Genomic DNA, 22,853 nt, shown 5'->3' with positions numbered 1-22,853 from the left:
CAGAACTGCCGCTCACTGGATGTGTTTTGTTTTTAGCACCATTTTGAGTAAACTCTAGAGACTGTTGTACGTGAAAATCCCAGGAGATCAGCAGGTACAGAAATACTCAAACCAGCCCTTCTGGCACCAACAATCATGCCACGCTCCAAATCACTGAGATCACATTTTTCCACATTCTGATGGTTGATGTGAATATTAGCTGAAGCTCCTGAGCTGTATCTGCATGATTTTATGCACTGCTGCCACACGATTGGCTGATTAGATAATCGCATGGATGATTGTTGGTGCCAGAAGGGCTGGTTTGAGTATTTCTGTAACTGCTGATCTCCTGGGATGTTCACACACAACAGTCTCTAGAATTTACTCAGAATGGTGCCAAAAACATCCAGTGAGCAGCAGTTCTGTGGACAGAAAAACTGTTGATGAGAGAGTTCAACAGAGAATGGCCAGACTGTTTCAATCTGACAAAGTCTAAGGTAACTCAGATAACCGCTCTGTACAGTACAATTGTGGTGAGTAGAATATAATCTCAGAATGCTATTCGGAGATGCAGGTTGGCGCTGTTTTGGCAGCACAAGGGGAACCTACACAATATTAGGCAGGTGATTTTAATGTTGTGGCTGATCGGTGTATGTATGTGTATATATTATATATATATATATATATATATATATATACACACATACATACACACACACACACACACACACACACACACTATATTTGTAGCAAATAGGGCTTGAGTAAAACACAAAAAAAATCTCTACAAAAAAATATTAATCTTGGGGGTTTACTTCAGTTTTGGTTGTGTTTATTATTATATCAGTTAAATAATTGAACAATTGGCAATTGAACTGCATATTTTGGGTCAAGAGCTTGTGAATCCGAACTGAATGGGGAAATCTGAATTGCTACCCAGTCTTGTAAGCAAATATTAAATATTTGGTTTTACAGGTTAACATCCATTGGTTGAACTAGCAAGAAAAAATATTTAAACCAAAACAATTTAACATTAAAAGTTGTATAAGTACAATTTATCCAACATTAAACATTGTTTATGTTAACATTTGGCAGTGCATTATAAACTTACATAAAGGAACATTCACCAACAATATATTTACACATTAATATTAACCATGATTAATAAATACTGTAAAGAGTATTTTTCATGGTTAGTTCATAACTAATGCATTATGTTTGAAGTTATGTAGTGTTTAAGTGAACACGCTCTGCATGCGCTGCTGCTGTACCTGCAGTCTGACTGTTGCTGCCCGCATTAAGAGAAGATGACACTGCAGGACTGCCGCTACTAACCGTGGCTCCAAACACAGATGCCCCCGAGGAAGAGAAAGACGCAGCTCCACTAGACGCCAGCGTGCCAAGCACAGAGCTGTCCACCTTCTGCCCAAAAGTAAAGGAGACGCCAGCAGGAATAGTGTCTGGCGCATGCGCTGCTGCTGGTTTCTCTGCGTTGGCGCCATCCTTGTCCTTAAATGAGAAGAGCGGTGGAGATGTGCTGCTGCCAGACACGGTCGCAGTAACACCTGCTGCTGCGCTACTCGACACAAGCTGTTTCTGCTCCCCCTCAAATGACACGCTCTCTGTGCTGCCATCTGATGCACCACTGCCATATTTCCTCTCTATGCTGGCCAGGTGCCGCTCGTAGTCGCGGAAGATGGGATTGAGGTCACACAGGGGGCTGTCGTTGACATGCTTGGCGATCCAGTCGCGTACGGAGCAGTTGAGGGCGGTGAGCTGGCGGTTATATTCTTTACTGCTGGGGGCAGAGCCATTAGACGTGACATCAGCATCTGTGGGTTTGGAGGGGGGGGGGCTGTTGAACGTTAAATGACCTAAGGATGGATGAGACATCAATTGACTAACAGATGCAGTTTTCATGAAGCTGCTTCTTCTAAAAGCATAACAGACGCGCACCCTCTTGTCTGCCTGAAGAGTGTTGCATTTGAAGCAGCCACTGGAAGTCTCTAATTCAAATCATCCAACCGGATTTAACGCCACATCATTAACTATGTATGTGAACACAAACGATTCCATGTGATAAATCGGAATTTGGAGTCTTTAGTATCCATTTTAACAGGGATGCGCCAGTACTACTTAGTAGTGCACGTATCAGGCTGATCCCAGAAGAGGAAATACCAGGGCTCGACAATAAGGACTGCCCGATGTCCCGGGGCCAGTGTTTGAGAGGTTCAGGCCAGTTGCAAAAACTGTCACTTGCCCAATCGGGCCAGTGCTGTTTTTATAACGTTAAAGTTAGCAGACAAGGAGCGAGAGAGCACAAAAAATACACTGAGTGAACAAAGTCTTCTAACCGAGCACTCAGAGACGAGAGAGCGTGATTATATTTAGCTTACAATGACGCGCGAGTGCATAATATACTGTAAGCGGTGAGGAACAGTCGTGTGAGCGCACGAGCGTGCAGACACCGAGTGCGCTCCTTGTACAGATTTTGCTGTTTCGGAAGGAAATTGGTACTTTAATTCACCAAAGTGGAATTCGACTGATCACAATGTATAGTCAGGATATTACTGATGTAAAAAACAACACCATCACTATTTGAAAAAAGTCATTTTTGATCAAATCTAGACAGGCCCCATTTCCAGCAGCCATCACTCCAACACCTTATCCTTGAGTAATCATGCTAAATTGCTAATTTGGTACTAGAAAATCACTTGCCATTATATCAAACACTGCTGAAAGCTATTTGGTTCGTTAAATGAAGCTTAAGATTGTCTTTGTGTTTGTTTTTGAGTTGCCACAGTATGCAATAAACTGGCATGTCTTAGGGTCAATATTAGGTCAAAAATGGCAAAAAAGAAACCGCTTTCTCTAGAAACTCAGCAGTCAATCATTGTTTTGAGGAACGAAGGCTATACAATGCTTGAAATTGCCAAAAAAATAAAGATTTCATACAAAGGTGTACACTACAGTCTTCAAAGACAAAGGACAACTGGCTCTAACAAGGACAGAAAGAGATATGGAAGGCCAGATGTACAACTGAAGAAGAGGATAAGTACATCAGAGACTCTAGTTTGAGAAATAGACTAGAGCCCGTCCGATATGGGATTTTTGAGACCGATACCGATTTTAGAGAGGGAAAATTCACAGATTGCCGATATAGTTAATTTTTGAGCTGGAATGAAACCAGACCTTTTCTATGTGGATTGTGCACCGATTTTGCACCGATATGACTATGCAAAGGTACTCAGAAGGCTGCTTTCTCAAATATTTTTATCAAAGAATATTTGACATTATTATTATACATTGTCAATAAATTCTAGAAATGAACACTGAGAAAATAAAGAATAAATAAAAATACAATAAATAGCTTAAACATCAGTACTGTTAGCATAAGTCAACTGCTGACCATTAAAATAAAGAATAAAATAAATAGCTTGATTAACATCAGTACCGTTTAGTATCAGTCAATGGCTGACCATTTAAATAAAGAATAAATTCAAATAAAATAAATAGCTAAATAAACATCAGGGGCTGGTTACACCAGCTATATGAAAGTTAAAACTTAGCCTAGTTGTGGCATAAATGGGCACTAAGTCACAATTTACGCTCTACTAAATATTTGAGCATTGTACCATTACATTTATGTAGGACGTTACCCTACGTATAAACTAAATATTTACGGAAGCCTCCGACCAGGAGTAATGGATTAAATAAAAAAAGCAGACTCATTTAACGACATCAATGAGCTCATGTTTTGGTTGACAGGCATCAATCCTTTCGACATATATGATGATGTTGACATTTACACTCATTTACATTTACGAGAGAGAGAAAAAAAAAAACATACTTTCAAGCAGTTCTTCAGCATGAAACCGATCTAATGGTGCAGTTTTTAGGGTGCGTCGCCTGATGTCAAGTTTCAATACATTCAAAATATATATATAAAGGATATTAAAATTAATAAATGTCTATTTTTCCAGCCTGTTGTATCAGTATTTATCACTCCTTATTTATTTTAGATACAGTTCCTATATATTATTATTTACACAGGGCAAATATACTTTTTATTAAATCTACTTTTATTACGTATCCTATTTTAATGTCTGGAAAACTAGACTTTTAAATATTACATTTTATAAATGCAATGACTGGAATTGTTCAGTTGAAGGGGGTACCAAACTGTGAATCCTGAACAAAACATTTTGGTGAATACATGTTTACACATTAGCTTCCACTCAGCTGACAAGCAATGAAAGTAGCTACGTGATTAGCTAGTTAGCTATAAGCTCGTTGTCACGGAGAGCAAAAGATGGACTTTATTTACTTTCCAGCATTGCGTCTCACCAACTAGGCAACAGCGAAGTGTGAAATCAACACTCATCAGACACAATCCACCACTGCCCCGTTGTCTGATGAGCTGCAAAAAGATGCTCTGATGTTTACCTTTCAATCTTACTGACTGCACTGACAAACTATAGCTGGCTAACAGCAATCAGTTGTGATAAACATGAGTGACATTGTTGTCAGGGACAGGGTTAACATTATATTAGTCATATAAAATGATGGGGTCATTTTTTATTAACTTTCCAGTATGTATTTCACAAACTAGTTAGCAATTTAAGGAGAAGAGATCGCTCAAATCCACACCTTTTAACTCCGCCCTGTCTGCAGAACCACCGTCAGCTCAGAGTCAGCTTTGTAAACAGTGGAGTCAGAGCGCGCTCTGCTGGACAAACTACGCTAAGACACCAATTCTAAAGCATTGTTTTCTGCATTATATGTTCTGAAAAAAAGTTTTCATAACGGCGCATGTCGGTAAAATCTACGCCAATACCGATATATCAGTGAAAGGCTAATATCGGCCAACCGATATTTCGGTCGGGCACTAAAATAGATGCCTCATGTCCTCAGCTGACAGCTTCATTGAATTCTACCCGCTCAACAACAGTTTCATGTACAACAGTAAAGAGAAGACTCAGGGGTGCAGGCCTTGTGGGAAGAATTGCAAAGAAAAAGCCACTTTTGAAACAGAAAATCAAAAAGAAAAGGTTAGAGTGGGCAAAGAAACAGACATTGGACAACAGATAATTGGAAAAGAGTGTTATGGATCTTAACCCCATTGCGCTTTTGTGGGATCAGCTAGACTGTAAGGTGCGTGAGAAGTGCCCGACAAGACAACCACAGTGGCAAGTGCTACAGGAAGCGTGGGGTGAAATGTCACCTGAGTATCTGGACAAACTGACAGCTAGAATGCCAAGGATCTGCAAAGCTGTCATTGGTGCACATGGAGGATTTCTTGATGAGAACATTTTTTTCAAATTGTAATAGGAAATATTCACATTATTAATGTCCTGACTATACAGTGCATCCGGAAAGTATTCACAGCGCTTCACTTTTTCCACATTTTGTTATGTTACAGCCTTATTCCAAAATGGATTAAATTCATTATTTTCCTCAAAATTCTACAAACAATATGACAACGTGAAAGAAGTCTGTTTGAAATCTTTGCAAATTTATTTTAAAAAAAAATGAAGAAAAAAAAAATTCACATGTACATAAGTATTCACAGCCTTTGCTCAATACTTTGTTGAAACACCTTTGGCACCAATTACAGCCTCAAGTCTTTTCGAGTATGATGCTACAATCTTGGCACACCTATTTTTGGGCAGTTTCTCCCATTCTTCTTTGCAGGACCTCTCAAGCTCCATCAGGTTGGATGGGGAGCGTCGATGCACAGCCATTTTCAGATCTCTCCAGAGATGTTCAATCGGGTTCAAGTCTGGGCTCTGGCTGGGCCACTCAAGGACATTCACAGAGTTGTCCCATAGCCACTCCTTTGTTATCTTGGCTGTGTGCTTAGGGTCGTTGTCCTGTTGGAAGATGAACCTTCGCCCCAGTCTGAGGTCCAGAGCGCTCTGGAGCAGGTTTTCATCAAGGATGTCTCTGTACATTACTGCATTCATCTTTCCCTTGATCCTGACTAGTCTCCCAGTTCCTGCAGCTGAAAAACATTCCCACAGCATGATGCTGCCACCACCATGCTTCACTGTAGGGATGGTATTGGCCAGGTGATGAGCGGTGCCTGGTTTCCTCCAGACATGACGCTTGCCATTCAGGCCAAAGAGTTCAATCTTTGTTTCTCATGGTCTGAGAGTCCTTCAGGTGCCTTTTGGCAAACTCCAGGCGGGCTGTCATGTGCCTTTTACTGAGGAGTGACTTCCGTCTGGCCACTCTACCATACAGGCCTGATTGGTGGAGTGCTGCAGAGATGGTTGTTCTTCTGGAAGGTTCTCCTCTCTCCACAGAGAAATGCTGGAGCTCTGTCAGAGTGACCATCAGGTTCTTGGTCACCTCCCTGACTAAGGCCCTTCTCCCCCGATCGCTCAGTTTGGCCGGGCGGCCAGCTCTAGGAAGAGTCCTGGTGGTTCCAAACTTCTTCCATTTACGGATGATGGAGGCCACTGTGTTCATTGGGACCTTCAATGCTGCAGAAATTTTTCTGTACCCTTCCCCAGATCTGTGCCTCGATACAATCCTGTCTTGGAGGTCTACAGACAATTCCTTGGACTTCATGGCTTGCTTTGTGCTCTGACATGCACTGTTAACTGTGGGACCTTATATAGACAGGTGTGTGCCTTTCCAAATCATGTCCAATCAACTGAATTTACCACAGGTGGACTCCAATCAAGTTGTAGAAACATCTCAAGGATGATCAGTTGAAACAGGATGCACCTGAGCTCAATTTTGAGTGTGATGGCAAAGGCTGTTAATACTTATGTACATGTGATTTTTTTCGTTTTTTATTTTTAATAAATTTGCAAAGATTTCAAACAAACTTCTTTCACGCTGACATTATGGGGTATTGTTTGTAGAATTTTGAGGAAAATAATGAATTTAGTCCATTTTGGAATAAGGCTGTAACATAACAAAATGTGGAAAAAGTGAAGCGCTGTGAATACTTTCCGGATGCACTGTACATTGTGATCAGCTGAATGCCACTTTGGTAAATACAAGTACCAATTTCTTTCCATAAGAGCAGAATCTGTTTATTATTCCAAACTTTTGGCCACCAGTGTAAGTTTAAACTCTGTTCGGCGGATGATTGATTGGTGAAAGGTGGTGCTTCGTTGCCATCCAGGACGCATCAAAACACAGTTTTAAACCTCAAACTCGATGTGGTTTTTGACTACCGCTGTATGTGTTTTTGTGATCCAATCACAAAACACTTTGCATCCCATTTACAACTATATTTAGCACTGACCATTTGCGATCGGATCATCCGAAACTCGTCTTATTACTAGCTGTAAACAGGGTCTTAAAATGACTGCAGCCAGAGCTAGGGAATGCTATAGAAAGACTTCCAGCAGAAGTCCCACCCACATTCGTTTCCCCAGTAAGACCCCCCAGGAAAAAGGTGGATGAGGCATTTGATTGGAAAAAGTTTCTCAGCAGCTATGTGACGCATAATTTTGTCTGGTTCTGTTTAGCCAGAAAGATAAAGCAGATTTTAAATGCTTATATCTCCTGAAAACTAATTTTGTCAATGTTTAGACGTACACTGGCATATAGATTCCCTTAAAGCTAATAGATATGGCCTAAAAGCAGCAAAAGTCCTTGTTTTACTGGGTTTTTAAGCACAATTGAGTTTCGGAATGATCCGCTCTCTGCCATCCTGTCTCTTGAGCAAGCATATCGGGGGGGAACCCTGGTACACTTGCTCGCGGGAAACAAGGCTTCAAACGCACAGTGCAGATGCGCATTTCAGACAAGCATATATAGTGATTATAAAGCGTGAGATCATCAACATTCTCTGTGGCTTTGAAAAATTATAAAAACTAAGAAATATAGTGACCCCAACCAGGGCTCAACATTAAGGATGGGTTACAGATATCATGAAGTTACAGATATCATGAAGTTACATTAAAACTGCATACTTACTGCAGCCATTACTGCAAATCTAGTAAAAAAAAACAAAAAAAAACAAATAGTAATTTTTTGTAAAGAAAACATTAAATTTAATGAAATATACCTTTTCGGGCACATAAAAGAATATTTTATTTAAAAAAAAAAAAAGACCTAATGAAATGACATTCAGACACTTTAAAGTGTGGCGTAATTGTCCAATTACTTTTGTGTTTTACTTATTGCATTGCACCTGCACACAGTATTAAAATGAGTGTTTGTAAAAGACTTACCGCTGTTGGTCTTAGCAGATGTAGGAGTGTTAAAACCTCCGAAGGATGGAGCAACGGATGCCATGCTGCCATTGGTCAGGCTGGAGAGAGGTTTGAATCCATCTCTGTTACCAAAACCAGAGAATAATGTTGCCCCTGCTGCAGCTGGGGTCAGCGAGAAACCCTTAAACACTTTAAAAGCCCCTCCACTCTCTCCCTGAGACAAAAGAACACAACTCATGTATAATTCACTGTCAGAACATGCATGCTAGGTGAAACAAGGCGTAAGTTACCTCTGTGCCCCCGTTACGACGCTTCGCCCTCTTGATGGCACGATTTTTCATCACATCTTCACTTGCAACTGAAAACATTCCAGCCTGAGAACAGAAGACAATCTGATAAGCACACATCAAACAATACGCAGAATATCAAATTTTATTCTCAAGGGAAATAACTTAAAGGGGTTATGACATAAGGAATTAAATTGCTTTTTCGACATAAGAGGTAGTGATGGGAAGATCGGGTCATTTTACTGACTTGGATATTTGAGTCTTGTTCAGCAAAATGAACGAATCATTATTCAAGTCATTTCGTTCATTTGAGCAGAATTAAATTAAAATGTAAAATTTTAAATAGCTAAATACCCCCCAACACGTCTACTTAAGCAAACTTTGATTATAGTCCCAATAAGGAAAAAATGATAATGCAGCCAAGGACAAATTACGAAAAACAGCAAGATTAGTTCACCTCTGGAATCTTCTTGTCCGAGTCGTTTGTTCTTTTGTGACGTGACAGCCGTACATGCTCATATATGCTGTCACATGACAAAAGAACGAATGACTCGGACCAGAAGACTCGAGAGGTGAACTAATAATTTCTGTTTCCTGTGTGAGCAATGCATAGCATACACGGCTGTCACATGACAAAAGAACGAACGACTTGGACAAGATGACTCAAGAGGTGAACTAATCATTTGTTTCCTGTGTGAGCAATGCATAGCGTATACGGCTGTCACACGACAAAAGAACGAACGACTCGGACCAAAAGTTGAAAGGTGAACTAATAATTTCTGTTTCCTGTACAGCGCCTATGCGGTTTTTACGTAACAAACGAACAGAGGTTGCACAATGCCCATGTGCGGCCAACACAAAATGAACATATCACTCTCTGAGACTACTCATTCTTCTGAGTCACATAAAAGATTAGTTCAAAATGAACTAATTGTGCATGAATGACCCATGACTAATAAGGTCATTGTACTATAAAAATATGTACGTTTCAAAACGCAAAACTTCCACTGCAAAAAAGAGCATTTGTTGAAATCAAGCAGCCAAACTGTGATGTCACACTGAGGTAGACATTTGCATCTGACCACCTCCACAACAACACATCAATGCCTACTTTACGTTATCACTTCAGTAGCGGTGAGCAATGAGATGGCTGGTCAGTCAAGAGCAGAGAGCCAATCAGAACAGTGGGCGTACACTGTCAAGTCTTAAAGAAGCAGAGTTTTTCTGACAGAGTCAGAATGAGGGTGTAAAATTATCATCTTTTACAAATATATGACTGTTTTTGGTCCAAAAAAAAAACTTTAGTAATATTATAAGTGAACACCAAGGAACATATTAATACAAGGGGTGTAAAGATGCATTGAGGTGCATCGATCTATCAAATAAATTTCCATGTATTGATTACAGAATTTAAGAATTCATTATCATTAATGTGCCTGTCTCGTATTACACAAACCTTCTCGCAACTGACACGGAGCGGAGCATGCGAGATTAAAGGGACAGAAAGCGCCCTTTGAAATAAAGTTTATGCTGCAAAGTTCACCCCGCAAACCTACATAAGATAGATAAATCTTAACGTTACATGATATGCACACTTATTTCACTGGTTTAATGCCTTGTGTGTGTTTGCATCAAGTCATTATGTTGCATCAGACATTACGTTATTTTTAATCTATTATATATGTAACTAGAGCTGAAAAGACAAGTCGATGTTATCAACAATATTTTTCATTATCGAATAGTCATTTGATCTCATTCAACGTAACATGAGATCATATGAAACTATTGATGAAGCGAGAGCAGCACTGCAGCTCGTGCCTGATTGAGGAGAGGAAGAAAACACAGCTCACAGTCCAGAATCACTTCAATCACTCCAAACAGCAGCTTAAGGTGATGTAGATCGAGTAGATCGGTCGAGGCCTTCTAGCTGGCCTTGAGTGACGCAATCACGATTTAAGTGATGTAATTTGAAAGCGAAGAGCGCGAGATCTTGCTGACGAATCGGCTGTCAACACTGCCACTATCGCCTTTGAGAAAGAGATCCTTATGGATTTAAAAACACGAGATGTTCTGCATGACCGTGTGATTGCTTAATTTATTAATTAGGAAAGGAGGACTGATTTTCACTTCAAACAAATTGGTAAGTGCTTATTGCATTGTTATAGCAACATCAGGAGTTTTCTAAGTGTAAATTAGGCTGCTTGAGCATTCAGTATTGGATCAAGTTTGAAAAGAAGTGCTGCGTTCCTTTCAACTCGGAAAGTCGGATTTTACAACTTCCCACTAGGAAAAGTGCAACGGAATACAACAATCTCTTCTGATAATCGTAAACCTGAAGCACAAATGCTAGCGCTGCAGCATTGTTTCAGTTGGGTTGCTAGGAGACATCTCTAATGAGAGTCAAACCCTTGCTAAGCTAACGAATATTGGGGAATGGAATGCATTTATGGTCGGAGATATCAAGTAGGAATATCCCACTCCAACTTGAATGGAACGCAGCATAACCGTGTACCCTGACGAAATGAAATTTATTGCAAGCAATATTTAAATCGCAAATATTATTAGATAGATTTTTCCAGGTATTATAGACCTCCTTTGTAGATTCATGAAAAATTATGATTTTTGAATGTCTGTTCGGGAGACGTTCATTTCACAAAACAGTCATGCTGCAGTTAAAATTAGGCTTGCTTGAGCATTAAGTGTCGTTTCAAGTTCTGGCTTTCATGCGTGGATGTGTTTTTAAAATGTCAGTTGGTATTATTAGTTAGCTGCGACAATGTATGATGCCCAAAGGCATAGGGTGTCTTATTCATTGTGAAACTGTTTTTTCTTAATGGCATGAATCACACTGAAGGCCTAGACATTTAATGCACGGCCCGCCACTGGTCAGAGGGTCTAAAAATGAAACACCCCAGCGTTATCTCTTTAATGCATTGATTCTTTATTAAAGTTAAAATAATAAGGAAGCGGGTCATGTAAACAAGCAGACTGAATCATTTTCTCTTTTTAAATTATTGCAACTCCTGCAGTGACCACTTGACCTAAACACACACACAAACATATCACATGACACATGTCTAGCACTGCTTCAATATTTTAAAATGTGAGAAAAGTATTTAATCATTTCTCTGTGCGGTCACAGCTGCATCGCGTGAAAAACAGTGTGAGTGTTTCAAACTGATCACGGCTGAGATGTACTCTCCCTCGCTGAGACGCTCGTCCCTCACTTGCACTTGCTGCAGCTCTAGACGATTGATGTTCGCAACATACAGAATCATAATAAATGTGTCACGGTGTGTATCTTAATGTGAAAAAATTAAAGGTAAAAAATTTACCTTGATTAGAACGGGATCGTTTTAGTTTTGTCGTGTTGCTCATTTGCAATGACTATACCATCTACGTTCAAAGTGAGCTATGCAATATGCAATGAGTCCAAAATAATTCCAAAGTGCTTTTCGCTCTTGTTCTACAGCTTCTTTTCAAGTGTCAGGTGATGTTTCTTCAGTATTAATTTTCGTGTGCCACGCAAACAGAGCTAGAACATAAAGCAAGCATCTGGGACTCAAGATGGCGCAGAGTATGGCTGCTGCGTTGCGAGCTCCGACACAACATAGTAATGTTTTGTTTGTTTTGTTCACAATTCTTATGTTTTTTGTCTCGGATGTTGTCTGCCTTATTGTCTACGGTTCAGCAATCTCACACCGTAAACCGGACTTCACATTCCTCAATGCCGACCCGCTGTTTACAAACACACCAGCGGAGCCCTTTGTCTGGGCAGCACGGCCGCGGAAACGCAGGAGGAAAAGGGGAAACAGAGCCGGCGTTCTCATCAGAGTAAGACGCCACGCAAATCGACCCCCGCTACCCACTATTCTACTGGCAAATGTTCAGTCTCTGGATAACAAGCTCTGCGAGCTGAAAGCGCGGATCTCTTTCCAACGAGATACAAGGGACTGCTGCATTATCTGCCTTACGGAAACTTGGATGTCTGCGGAGATTCCAGACTCAGCCATTGAACCCGCGGGGTTCTCCGTGCACCGAGCGGACAGAGCGAAAGACCTCTCAGGTAAAAGCAGAGGAGGTGGTGTATGTTTTATGATCAACAAATCCTGGTGTGATCAGAGGAACGTACATTCTATCAAGTCTTTCTGCTCTCCTGATATGCAATTTCTTATGCTTCTGTGTCGACCATTCTGGCTACCGAGGGAATTCACAGCGGTCATTATCACAGCTGTGTACATTCCCCCACAAGCCGACACAGACCAGGCACTCAAGGAACTGTATGGGATTATAAGTGAGCAGGAAACCGCGCACCCTGAGGCCACGTTCAATTGTGACCGGGGACTTTAATAAAGACAGTTTAAAATCAGTCGCACCAAAATATCACCAGCACATTAGTTTCAACACACGAGGGGACCGGGTTTTGGACCATTGCTACTCTCCATTCCGGGATGGCTACAAATCCCTCCCCCGCCCACCATTTGGCAAATCGGACCACTCTTCCATTCTGCTTCTGCCCGCTTACAGGCAGAAATTGAAACAGGAAGCACCCACCCTCAGAACGATCCAGTGCTGGTCGGACCAATCAGATTCTACGCTACAAGACTGTTTTGATCACACGGACTGGGAGATGTTCCGGTCCGCCTCTGATGGCGACATCGAGCTTTACGCTGATAGCGTAATGTGTTTCATTAGAACGTGCATAGAGGACGTCGTTCCGATCAGAACTGTACGAATCTATCCGAATCAGAAGCCATGGATAAATAGCGATGTTCGCGCAGCACTTAATGTGCGGACCTCCGCTTTTAATTCCGGGAACGTGGAGGAGCATAAACAAGCCAGTTATGCCCTCCGAAAAACCACAAAACACCAGTACAGGAGTAAGACTGAAGGACAGTTTAACACCACCAACTCTAGAAGCATGTGGCAGGGAATTAACATCATCACGGACTTTAAAGGGAATAAAAACTCCGCCATGAACACCGCTGCCTCTCTACCGGATGAGCTAAATACTTTTTATGCTCGTTTCAAGGGAAGCAACACCGCCCTTGCGGAGAGAGCTCTCGCGGCTGAAGCTACAGAGGTTAGTTCACTCTCTGTCTCTGTAGCGGATGTAACCCGATCCTTCCGATGGGTGAATATTCGCAAAGCCGCGGGTCCAGACAGCATTCCGGGCCGCGTCAGAGCGTGCGCGAACCAGCTGGCTGGTGTTTTTACAGACATTTTCAACCTTTCCCTCTCTTTGTCTGTAGTGCCCACATGCTTTAAAACATCCACCATTGTGCCTGTTCCAAAACAATCAAAAATAACTTGTTTAAATGACTGGCGTCCTGTTGCTCTGACCCCCATCATCAGCAAATGTTTTGAGAGACTAATCAGAGATTACATCTGCTCTATATTGCCACTCTCTCTTGACCCGCTGCAGTTTGCTTACCGCAACAATCGCTCCACTGATGATGCCATTGCATCTACAATACACACTGCTCTCTCCCACCTGGAAAAAAGGAACACTGATGTGAGAATGCTGTTTGTAGACTACAGCTCAGCATTCAACACCATAGTGCCCTCCAAGCTTGATGAGAAACTCCGGGCTGTGGGCTTAAACAGCTCGTTGTGCAGCTGGATCCTGGACTTCCTGTCAAGCAGACGCCAGGTGGTTAGAATAGGCAGCAACATCTCATCACTGACCCTCAACACTGGAGCCCCGCAGGGCTGTGTTCTCAGCCCACTACTGTATTCCCTGTACACACATGACTGTGTGGCAACACATAGCTCCAATGCCATCATTAAGTTTGCTGATGACACGACGGTGGTAGGTCTGATCACTGACAATGATGAAACAGCCTACAGAGAGGAGATACACACTCTGACACACTGGTGTCAGGAGCACAACCTCTCCCTCAACATCAGTAAGACAAAGGAGCTTGTGGTGGACTTCAGGAGAAAAGACAGAGAACACAGTCCCATCACCATCAATGGAGCACCAGTGGAGAGAGTCAGCAGCTTCAAGTTCCTGGTTGTCCACATCACTGAGGAACTCACATGGTCCATCCACACTGAAGTCGTTGTGAAGAAGGCTCATCAGCGCCTCTTCTTCCTGAGACGACTGAGGAAGTTTGGAATGAACCACCACATCCTCACACGGTTCAACACCTGCACTGTGGAGAGTATCCTGACTGGCTGTATCTCCGCCTGGTACGGCAATAGCACCGCCCACAACCGCAAAGCACTGCAAAGGGTGGTGCGAACTGCCAGACACATCATCGGAGGTGAGCTTCCCTCCCTCCAGGAAATATATACAAGGCGGTGTGTGAAAAAAGCTCGGAGGATCATCAGAGACTCCAGCCACCCGAGCCATGGGCTGTTCTCACTGCTACCATCAGGTAGGTGGTATCGCAGCATCAGGACCCGCACCAGCCGACTCCATGATAGCTTCTTCCCCCAAGCAATCAGACTTTTGAACTCTTGATCTCCCACGATCAAAATACATCAGCACTGCACTTTATTACCCTTACTCTTATATCTCACACCGGACTGTCATAAATTATATTATTATTATATTATGTTCTCTCTTAACAACTGACTATCAACCGACAGCCTGAATGTCAATACAGTACATTCTATATATATATACTTTTATATATTTTTATTTTTTATTTTTATTGAATAATGTGTATCTATATAGTGCGTATTGTATACTGTACAGTGTATGTTATTATTTGTATACTGTTGAGTGTAATTATGTATATAACAGATGTTTAAATTGTGTTGTGTTAATTTGATGTTATTGTAAATTGGTATATGTCTCATCACTGTCACGACTGCTATGTTGATCGGAACTGCACCCAAGAATTTCACACACCATTGCACTTGTGTATATGGCTGTGTGACAATAAAGTGATTTGATTTCAGGCGGTTTAAAACATGCGCATTAGGATCAGGTTTTTACAGACAGGACGGAGGACTAATCTAAGCGGCTCTGATTGGCCATTGTCGTTTCATTGCTCAACGGACATGTTAGTTATTGGTTAGAATACTCAACCACTGACGCAACAGGAGCAGACTTGAATTGAATGCTGTAATCATCCATTTTCACGGTTACATAATCGTGGCAGCCATAATCGTAATCACGATTAGTTTTTCGACTAATTGTGCAGCCCTAGTTCCAGTGCATTGTCTATTCATTATTATAGGCGGTTATAACAATCTGTTACAAAATGTACAAAAGATTACATAATCAAAAAATAATGATCCATATTTTGTTATGTGAAGATTCGCTGCCCAACTCAATGAAAGAATGTGCACAACACGCGTCTGTCTGTTCTTCCTTTAGGTTACTGTAGTAATCTTAGTAAATGCGCACCAGTTTTTTAGTGACTGTCTGAACCATTTATTTTCACATTTTCAAAAAGCGGTTGGCTTAAAAGGAGACGCCCTAATCATAGCGTTTTTAATATGCGTGTTAAGATGAAGTTCAGTTTTGAAGACACTGCACTGTGTTCCATTTAGCTGCGCTCTGTCTAGCTGTTTGAAACACTCGCCTTCTGTATATGCGCTGCTTCAGCGCATTGAGTCCACTGCTACATGCCTGGTGTGTATCTCCCCAAGAGCCGCGATGCTCCGTATGTTTGTTGCCGTGATGATTCATGAAGTGTTCCATTCAACTCGGAGAGTCTGAATTTCCACCTTTCAACTGGGGAAAGTGCAACGGAATGACACTATCTTGGACTTCTAACTTGGAAACTCGTGCGGAAATCTTCAACTCCCATTTCATTGAGATGCAGGTGAGTGTTACGTCACGCAAACATTTCGGCATCCAGGGCAGGTAGGTTTACAGTCAGTGAAAAACATTAACTTTTATTAAATAATATCCATTAACGAGTCAAAGTTCTTATATTAAATGATAATAAAACGTGTTTAGCATAGACAGGTGTTCAAAACAGTTAATTACACTCTCTAAACGATAAAACTGCAGCGCCATATATCAGATTGGTTGCTATGAGATGTCTTTGACAAACAATATACCCTTTGAAATCACGACGTAATCAATCTCAAAATCAAAAATAAGCTTCCACTTTGACACGTTTGTGTTTAGTTGTCAGGTAATTGTCACTGAATTTCAAAGTAAAAAGTCACATCATGCATGATCACCATCAATCATCGTTTTCATGATCAGTCATTGCTGCCACATCCGAGTACCCGTGCCCATCCCTAAATCAAATACAAGAAGTTGATTCATCGCTATCACCATTGATAAAGTAATTGGGAAGTATTGGGTTTCCACTGGGAATGTCATGATGTTTAACAGTAAAGATGTGAAAATTTGTTGGATGAAGACATACCTCTTCTCCTTCATCTTCCTGATCCCAGTTTCTGTCCGTCAGCTCCTTTTCTGCAATACGCTTGGCCATCACAACTTAACTGTCAAATACAAACACTGGGGGGGGGATCCAAAAACAAATATGGATGAATTTGTTTTATTTATTTCATATTGAATTGGAAATTCACTATACAGTCCAGAATGAATGGACAAAGGCCAGTTTGACACACATGCACAGAAACTGAAGAAAACATGTTTGGGGGAAAAAAAACATCAAATTCTGTCAACACATTATTTATTTCGGGCAGAATCAAAGACGAGGGCGGTCGCATTTGTCGGCCGCAACGTCATTGAGGCTGTCTCGTTTCAGAAAAGCGAGGAGGACACTTCGAATGCGACCTTCTTTCACGAGAATTCGGAGGATGCATGAGGTGTATCCTTCGTGGGCACTCACAACCCACAATTCTTTGCTTCAACGGAAATGTCTAAAAAAAATGATTTTTTGAAAATGACAATGTGCCCGTAAATATGATGTTCAAACGCAAGTAATGTTAATTCTCAAGTTGACGTTCCTCAGTAGATGGGTGCAGAGTATATAATATGTATAATTATATTAATAATTAAAATTAAGTATTAGACTAAAAGTACACCTGTAAAATCTATTTTCTTTCTCTTTACATCATTATAACTCTCCTAAAATGTACCTCATACATTCCCTTCTCACTCAAAGCACTCGCGCTTGTTAAAGAGTAGCGTGCTGTCATAGCAACCATGTTACGTTCCGTTTCGTTTCCGTTTGTTCTACAAAAGCCGTCTCGTTTAAACGAGGCTTGTTGAAAGCAGGACGCTCGGTATACTGCAGCCTTGAAAGGACGCGTCCTACCTAGCATGCAGCCTTCCAAACGAGACACAACCTAGATTAGGACTAGATGGATTGAAAATGGCTAGTTTTGCTAGCTAGCTCAACGTGACTTCCTCAAACAGGTCTGAATCAATTTCAAACATGTGTTGGCCTGGCACAACATTTATATCAACAGCTGATATTTAGTCCTCTGATCGTAGGTTGATGTTTAGGTCTAAGGTTAGAGTAGGTCTAGAAGGATTCATTTTAATCTATGGTTAAATTTACGTTTAGGTCTATGGTTCCTGACCCAGGAACATATCCTGCTTACTTCAATCACATGTGAACTACTGGACCATGTCACTCATATATATATATATATATACTCTTTAATGGGGTCTTTGTAAGCGCATGTTAGTTCAGTGACGAGACGAACTGCGCAAACTACCGGCAGATAAAGATTAACAAGCTCAAACATGATTTAATATGGTAATTTCGGAGTGGCTCCATGTGTTTATATCGTGTTATTAAATTAATCTTGTGTTTTAAATGTGCTCATCACAGGCCGGTATTCGAGTTATGGTGAATATGACCTAACACCGGTCAGTATCAAATAAACCGCTGTTTAATAATGTTATAGACTTACCATACAGAGTTTCCCGCCAGCAGTTCGCGCCGAACGCACAATGTTGAATGTCTGAAATAATGTTCGCGGGAATCTCAGCAGCAGCAGGCCGCACACTCACACCGCCATTTTACAAACGGAATATTCGCGCGTCCACATGTAGCTCTGGGCATGCGCAAAAATCAGCAGGGCACTATGGGAAATGAAGTTTTTATTCGCGCATCCTTCTGTAGCTCTGGGCATGCGCAAAAACCAATAGGGCTCTAAGGGAAATGAAGTCTTTTGATGCACAGTGACGCTGACAAGACTAAGAAATATGAAAAAGATATATGGAGTTATTTTGCTTTAGAATGTCTTAGAAATGGCTATTATTTGTTAACCGTTCACAAAAGTGTTATATTTTGTTTATTTGTCATTGCTGTAGTAGCTAGTAAATTACATTTAACATTAACCATACAGAAATCTGATATTTGGCAATGTTTACATGTTTCAATGTTAGGCCATTTCAAGTCCCAGGGGTTGATTTTTCTTAAAACAAATTTTTTTTACTTTTTTTCTTTTTGTTATATAAAAGTCACATTTAAACTTATTTTTCCTGGCCTTCCTCATTTATTGTTGGTACTTCTTAAAAAGCCTTTTATGTGTATATTTTATTGTTTTTGCCCCAGACCCAGATTTTCAATATTAAACTATGAAAATCCATTACAAAATTTATGACTTATTAACCACTGTACCTCAATTACATTTAATCATTTGTATACTGTGTTCATCCGTTCATCCCAGCATGTCTCAAATCCATTGGGAGGTTTCAATAACACAATTTGAATTTTTGGCAAAATTCGTGGGTCATTATGTCACTAGAACTGCTACTCAAAGCAGTCATGTCTCTCCTCACTAAGTTTTTTTTTTGTTTTTTTTTTTTGTTATTAACAGTTTTTATTGATTCCATTCAACAAATTAAATAAACATCACAGAAAATGCGGAATCAAATTAGGTACAATTAAACCCTTCCCCCAAACACCCCCACCTGACACAAACACTCACCCCATTAGTCATAAATATTTGGAAACATTAAAAAAAAAAAAAAACACAAAACACACACACACACACACAAAATAAATAAATAAATAAAAAGCATATTTTTAAAAAACAATCAGATTGCACACACATATTTAAAACTAGAGATCCCTCTCCACTACCCCTCCCCAAAAGCCTTCCAAAAAGGCCAAATATCTGCCCCATTTCCTATCAAATAACCCCAGATTTCCCAGCCTTCTATACATCCCTTCCTCAAAGGCCACCACCCTCCCCATCTCCGAGCACCACTCATGAAATGAGGGCGCTCCAACCGACCTCCAACCCCTTAAAATAACCTGTCTGGCAATCATGACGCTCGTTAGGACCCAGCTCTTTATGTGCCGATTCTCAATGTCGATGACCACCCCATCGCCTAAAATACAGAGTCTGGGGCAAAGTGAAAGCCGAGTGCCCAATACATCACATATAAGACTCTGAAATTTCAACCAGAGCTCCTGGATCTCAACACACCCCCAAAAGACATGAGTTATGTCTCCAACCTCTGATTGACATCGCCAGCAGGTGGGTGTGTCTTTAAGACCAAGCCTATACAATATGGAGGGGGTGTCATAACTTTACTTAATCGATTAGCCAGAATTTTTGACAACATTTTTACATCTAACTGGATCAGGGAAATTGGGCGGTAACTTTTACACTCGCTTGGATCTTTGTCCTTTTAAAGAATCAGACTGATCCGGGCTTGTGTCATGGTCGGCAGAAGCTTTCCATTCTTTAATGATTCCGTATAAACTTCTAACAAAAGTGGAGCCAGTTCTGTAACATAAGATTTGAAAAACTAAGAGGAAAAGCCATCAGGCTTTCGAACGTTATTCCTGCAGCTTCTATTCTCAAGATCTTCAAGCTTTTCAAGGAGATGTTCCAAATCAACTTTGGTCATGGGCAGATTAGCGGTTAATTCCCTCTCCAAAGACTCCAGACAATCGATTCGTCTCTCAACATCAGTCACTCTTGTAACTAACTCAGAGAATTTTATTTCCATTGCCGTAATCGATCGACGTATTACAGCGAGATCCTCCAAGTCAGCAAGAACCTTCGTCAACATCACCGACATGGTGGACAACTGACACTGGATCACCTCTCCCACCGCGCCATCCAAATCGAGTCCCTGGTCTGTAGGCCTGTCAGGGCTTTCATCCTGAACACATAAGTGTCATTTAATGTCTCCAGAGCCCGAGGATTTTGACTTCTTTGCCATGTTTTGCCTCAAAGAGCAAATGTATAACTGGGTGTATCAAATTTCACCAGATTATAACATTAAAATAATAAATAATTTAGCAAAGTGTGCAGAGCTCGTCGCTCACACGTCTGCTTCTTGCATGGCGCCACGTGACCTCCCCTCACTAAGTTCTTAATGAAGTCATGGGAGGCTGATTATAATTTCTTGCTGTATGCATCTCTAATTGCTGATTTGTTCACATGGCAGATTTAAATGTCAATCAGGCAGCACAGATCAGTGAAAGTGTAATTATGCAGATTTAGTTACATGCTGTAATTAGAGGAGTGAATGGACAAATTAAGAGGAAATTTAATTGGTTTCTCTTAATGGAAGCATCTCTCTGGTATTATCTGCGGGACCCATCATTTCAGCACCATAAAGCTGCTGCATGAAGATGTGGTCCAATCAGATTCACCATTTAAATAATAATAGAAAGAGCTCATCCAAAACAAAGATTACATTAAAAATATCAAGAAAACATTCTCTAAAGATGTGAAATCTATAATAAGGTTAAGAAGTCATCTATCGATTGTCATAGATATTAAAATAAACAGGAATATTTTCCAGTGATTTTGCTTGACTCACACGATTCAACTGCTACTGCTGTTTTGGCAAAACACTCTTAAAACATGAGTGTATATTGAATTACAATGCAATGCTTTTAAATCCTAATAGCTAAAAGAGATGCTTAGGTCTAATGCCTCTCTTTTAAATGATAAAAAAGATAATGATGAAAAATGATTAAGTCATAAAATGGCATGTTAGCCCCCCCCCAAAAAGCAAAAAAACAACAACTGGTTGATAATTACTATCTGTGTCCTATTTGTCTGAAAACTGTAATTATTTTGTGTCTAGACCAGTGGTTCTTGACAGGTGGTCATGGCCCAAAAATTACCAGCTTAAAAGTGTTCACAAATCAGACATGGCTACTTCTCTCAGTCCCCTTTCACACTCATTATATGGAAAAGAGAGGCCAGGATATTCTTGAAAAATTCACCTTTTGTGTTTCACAGAAGCAAGAAAGTCAAACGGGTTTGGTGAATAAATGATGAGTTTTCATTCTATGGAACTATTACTTTAAAGGAATATTCCAGATTCAACACAAGTTGAGCTCAGTTAACAGAATTTATGGCATAATGTTGATCACCAAAAAAATAAAAAAAATAAAAAGTGTGTGTGTGTGTGTGTATATATATATATATATATATATATATATATATATATATATATATATATATATATATATATTTCTACACATCCCTCCTTTTCTTAAAAAAAGAAAAGAAAAAATCGAGGTTCTAGTGAGATAGAAAAGAAAAGGTTAGCAAGTGATTTTATCACACTTAAATCATGTTAACACAAATATCCTATTTGTCTTGTGGCTATACTTTTTGAAAAAAAAATTAGTTTTTTTAACGTTCAAAAATTGTCTCTGTGGTAAAATATGCTGGCTACCACCCCTGGAGTTCGCTAGCTGGCTAGTTCGAATCCCAGGGTGTACTGGGTAACTCCAGCCAGGTCTCCTAAGCAACCAAATTGGCCCTGTTGCTAGGGAGGGTAGATCACCAAAAAGTCACATGGGGTAACCTCCTCTTGGTCGCTATAATGTGGTTCGTTCTCGGTGGGGCGCATGGTGAGTTGAGCGTGGTTGCGCGGTGGATGGCGTGAAGCCTCCACACGCGCTATGTCTCCGTGGCAACGCGCACAACAAGCCACATGATAAAATGCGCGTGTTGGTGGTCTCAGACTCAGAGGCAACTGGAGGCGAATCACTACGCAACCATGAGGACTTAAAAGCGCATTGGGAATTGGGTATTCCAAATTGGAAGAAAAAGGAAAAAAAAAAAAAAAAAGAGGGGCGAGTTGAAATTAATTTTTGTGGTAATCAACATTATGCCACAAATGCTGTCGATTGAGCTTAACTTGTATTGAACCCGGAATATTCCTTAAAAGCTGACATGTAAAGATGATGTTTGGCAGATGAAGGTTTCAGTGTGAGATCTGCTCAGGTCTCCTGTGATGCTTACAGTAAGAGCTGAGCTCATGTAACACTCACATCTATTCCAGGAAACTCCATTCCCTGCTGTTGTTAAAGTCAAAGGGCTCTTCAGGACAGGACTTTGCACTCTCAAACATCTTTATGCAAGTGTACTCTAAGATAATAAAATGTATAATAAAAATAATAAAATTGAGAGTTTTTCTCTTTTGGTAAAACAGATAAAAAATATGAAACTTCATTCTCAGGTCATGTGTGTGGTATGACATTGCTCTCTCTATGTCAGTGTTTTCTGTATGTCTTTAGCCTGA

At 40.6% G+C, this 22,853-nt stretch overlaps 1 protein-coding gene across 3 annotated transcripts in view; it reads right to left on the bottom strand.

The window, feature by feature from the left end:
* The window catches only part of LOC127437012 (nuclear pore complex protein Nup50-like), a 29,022-nt gene extending 10,625 nt beyond the window's left edge, over positions 1-18,397 (bottom strand). The window contains exons 1-5 of one of the 3 annotated variants that reach the window (XM_051691608.1): positions 18,254-18,397; positions 16,789-16,883; positions 8,450-8,533; positions 8,178-8,373; positions 1,251-1,853 (exon numbers count right to left, since the gene is read on the bottom strand). In XM_051691608.1, the coding sequence (XP_051547568.1) occupies positions 1,251-1,853; positions 8,178-8,373; positions 8,450-8,533; positions 16,789-16,857 (952 nt within the window). In that variant the 5' untranslated portion in view covers positions 16,858-16,883; positions 18,254-18,397. Of the gene's footprint in view, positions 1-1,250; positions 1,854-7,920; positions 7,940-8,177; positions 8,374-8,449; positions 8,534-16,788; positions 16,884-18,253 lie in introns of those variants that run through there. The other 2 variants (XM_051691609.1, XM_051691610.1) reach the window with 2 other exon arrangements.
* Positions 18,398-22,853: the final 4,456 nt, after the last annotated feature.

Source organism: Myxocyprinus asiaticus, chromosome 47 (assembly GCF_019703515.2).
Source record: "Myxocyprinus asiaticus isolate MX2 ecotype Aquarium Trade chromosome 47, UBuf_Myxa_2, whole genome shotgun sequence".
Lineage (NCBI taxonomy): Eukaryota > Metazoa > Chordata > Actinopteri > Cypriniformes > Catostomidae > Myxocyprinus > Myxocyprinus asiaticus.
The sequence above is the reverse complement of the archived record's forward strand: the minus strand, read 5'-3'. Positions and strand labels throughout refer to the sequence as shown.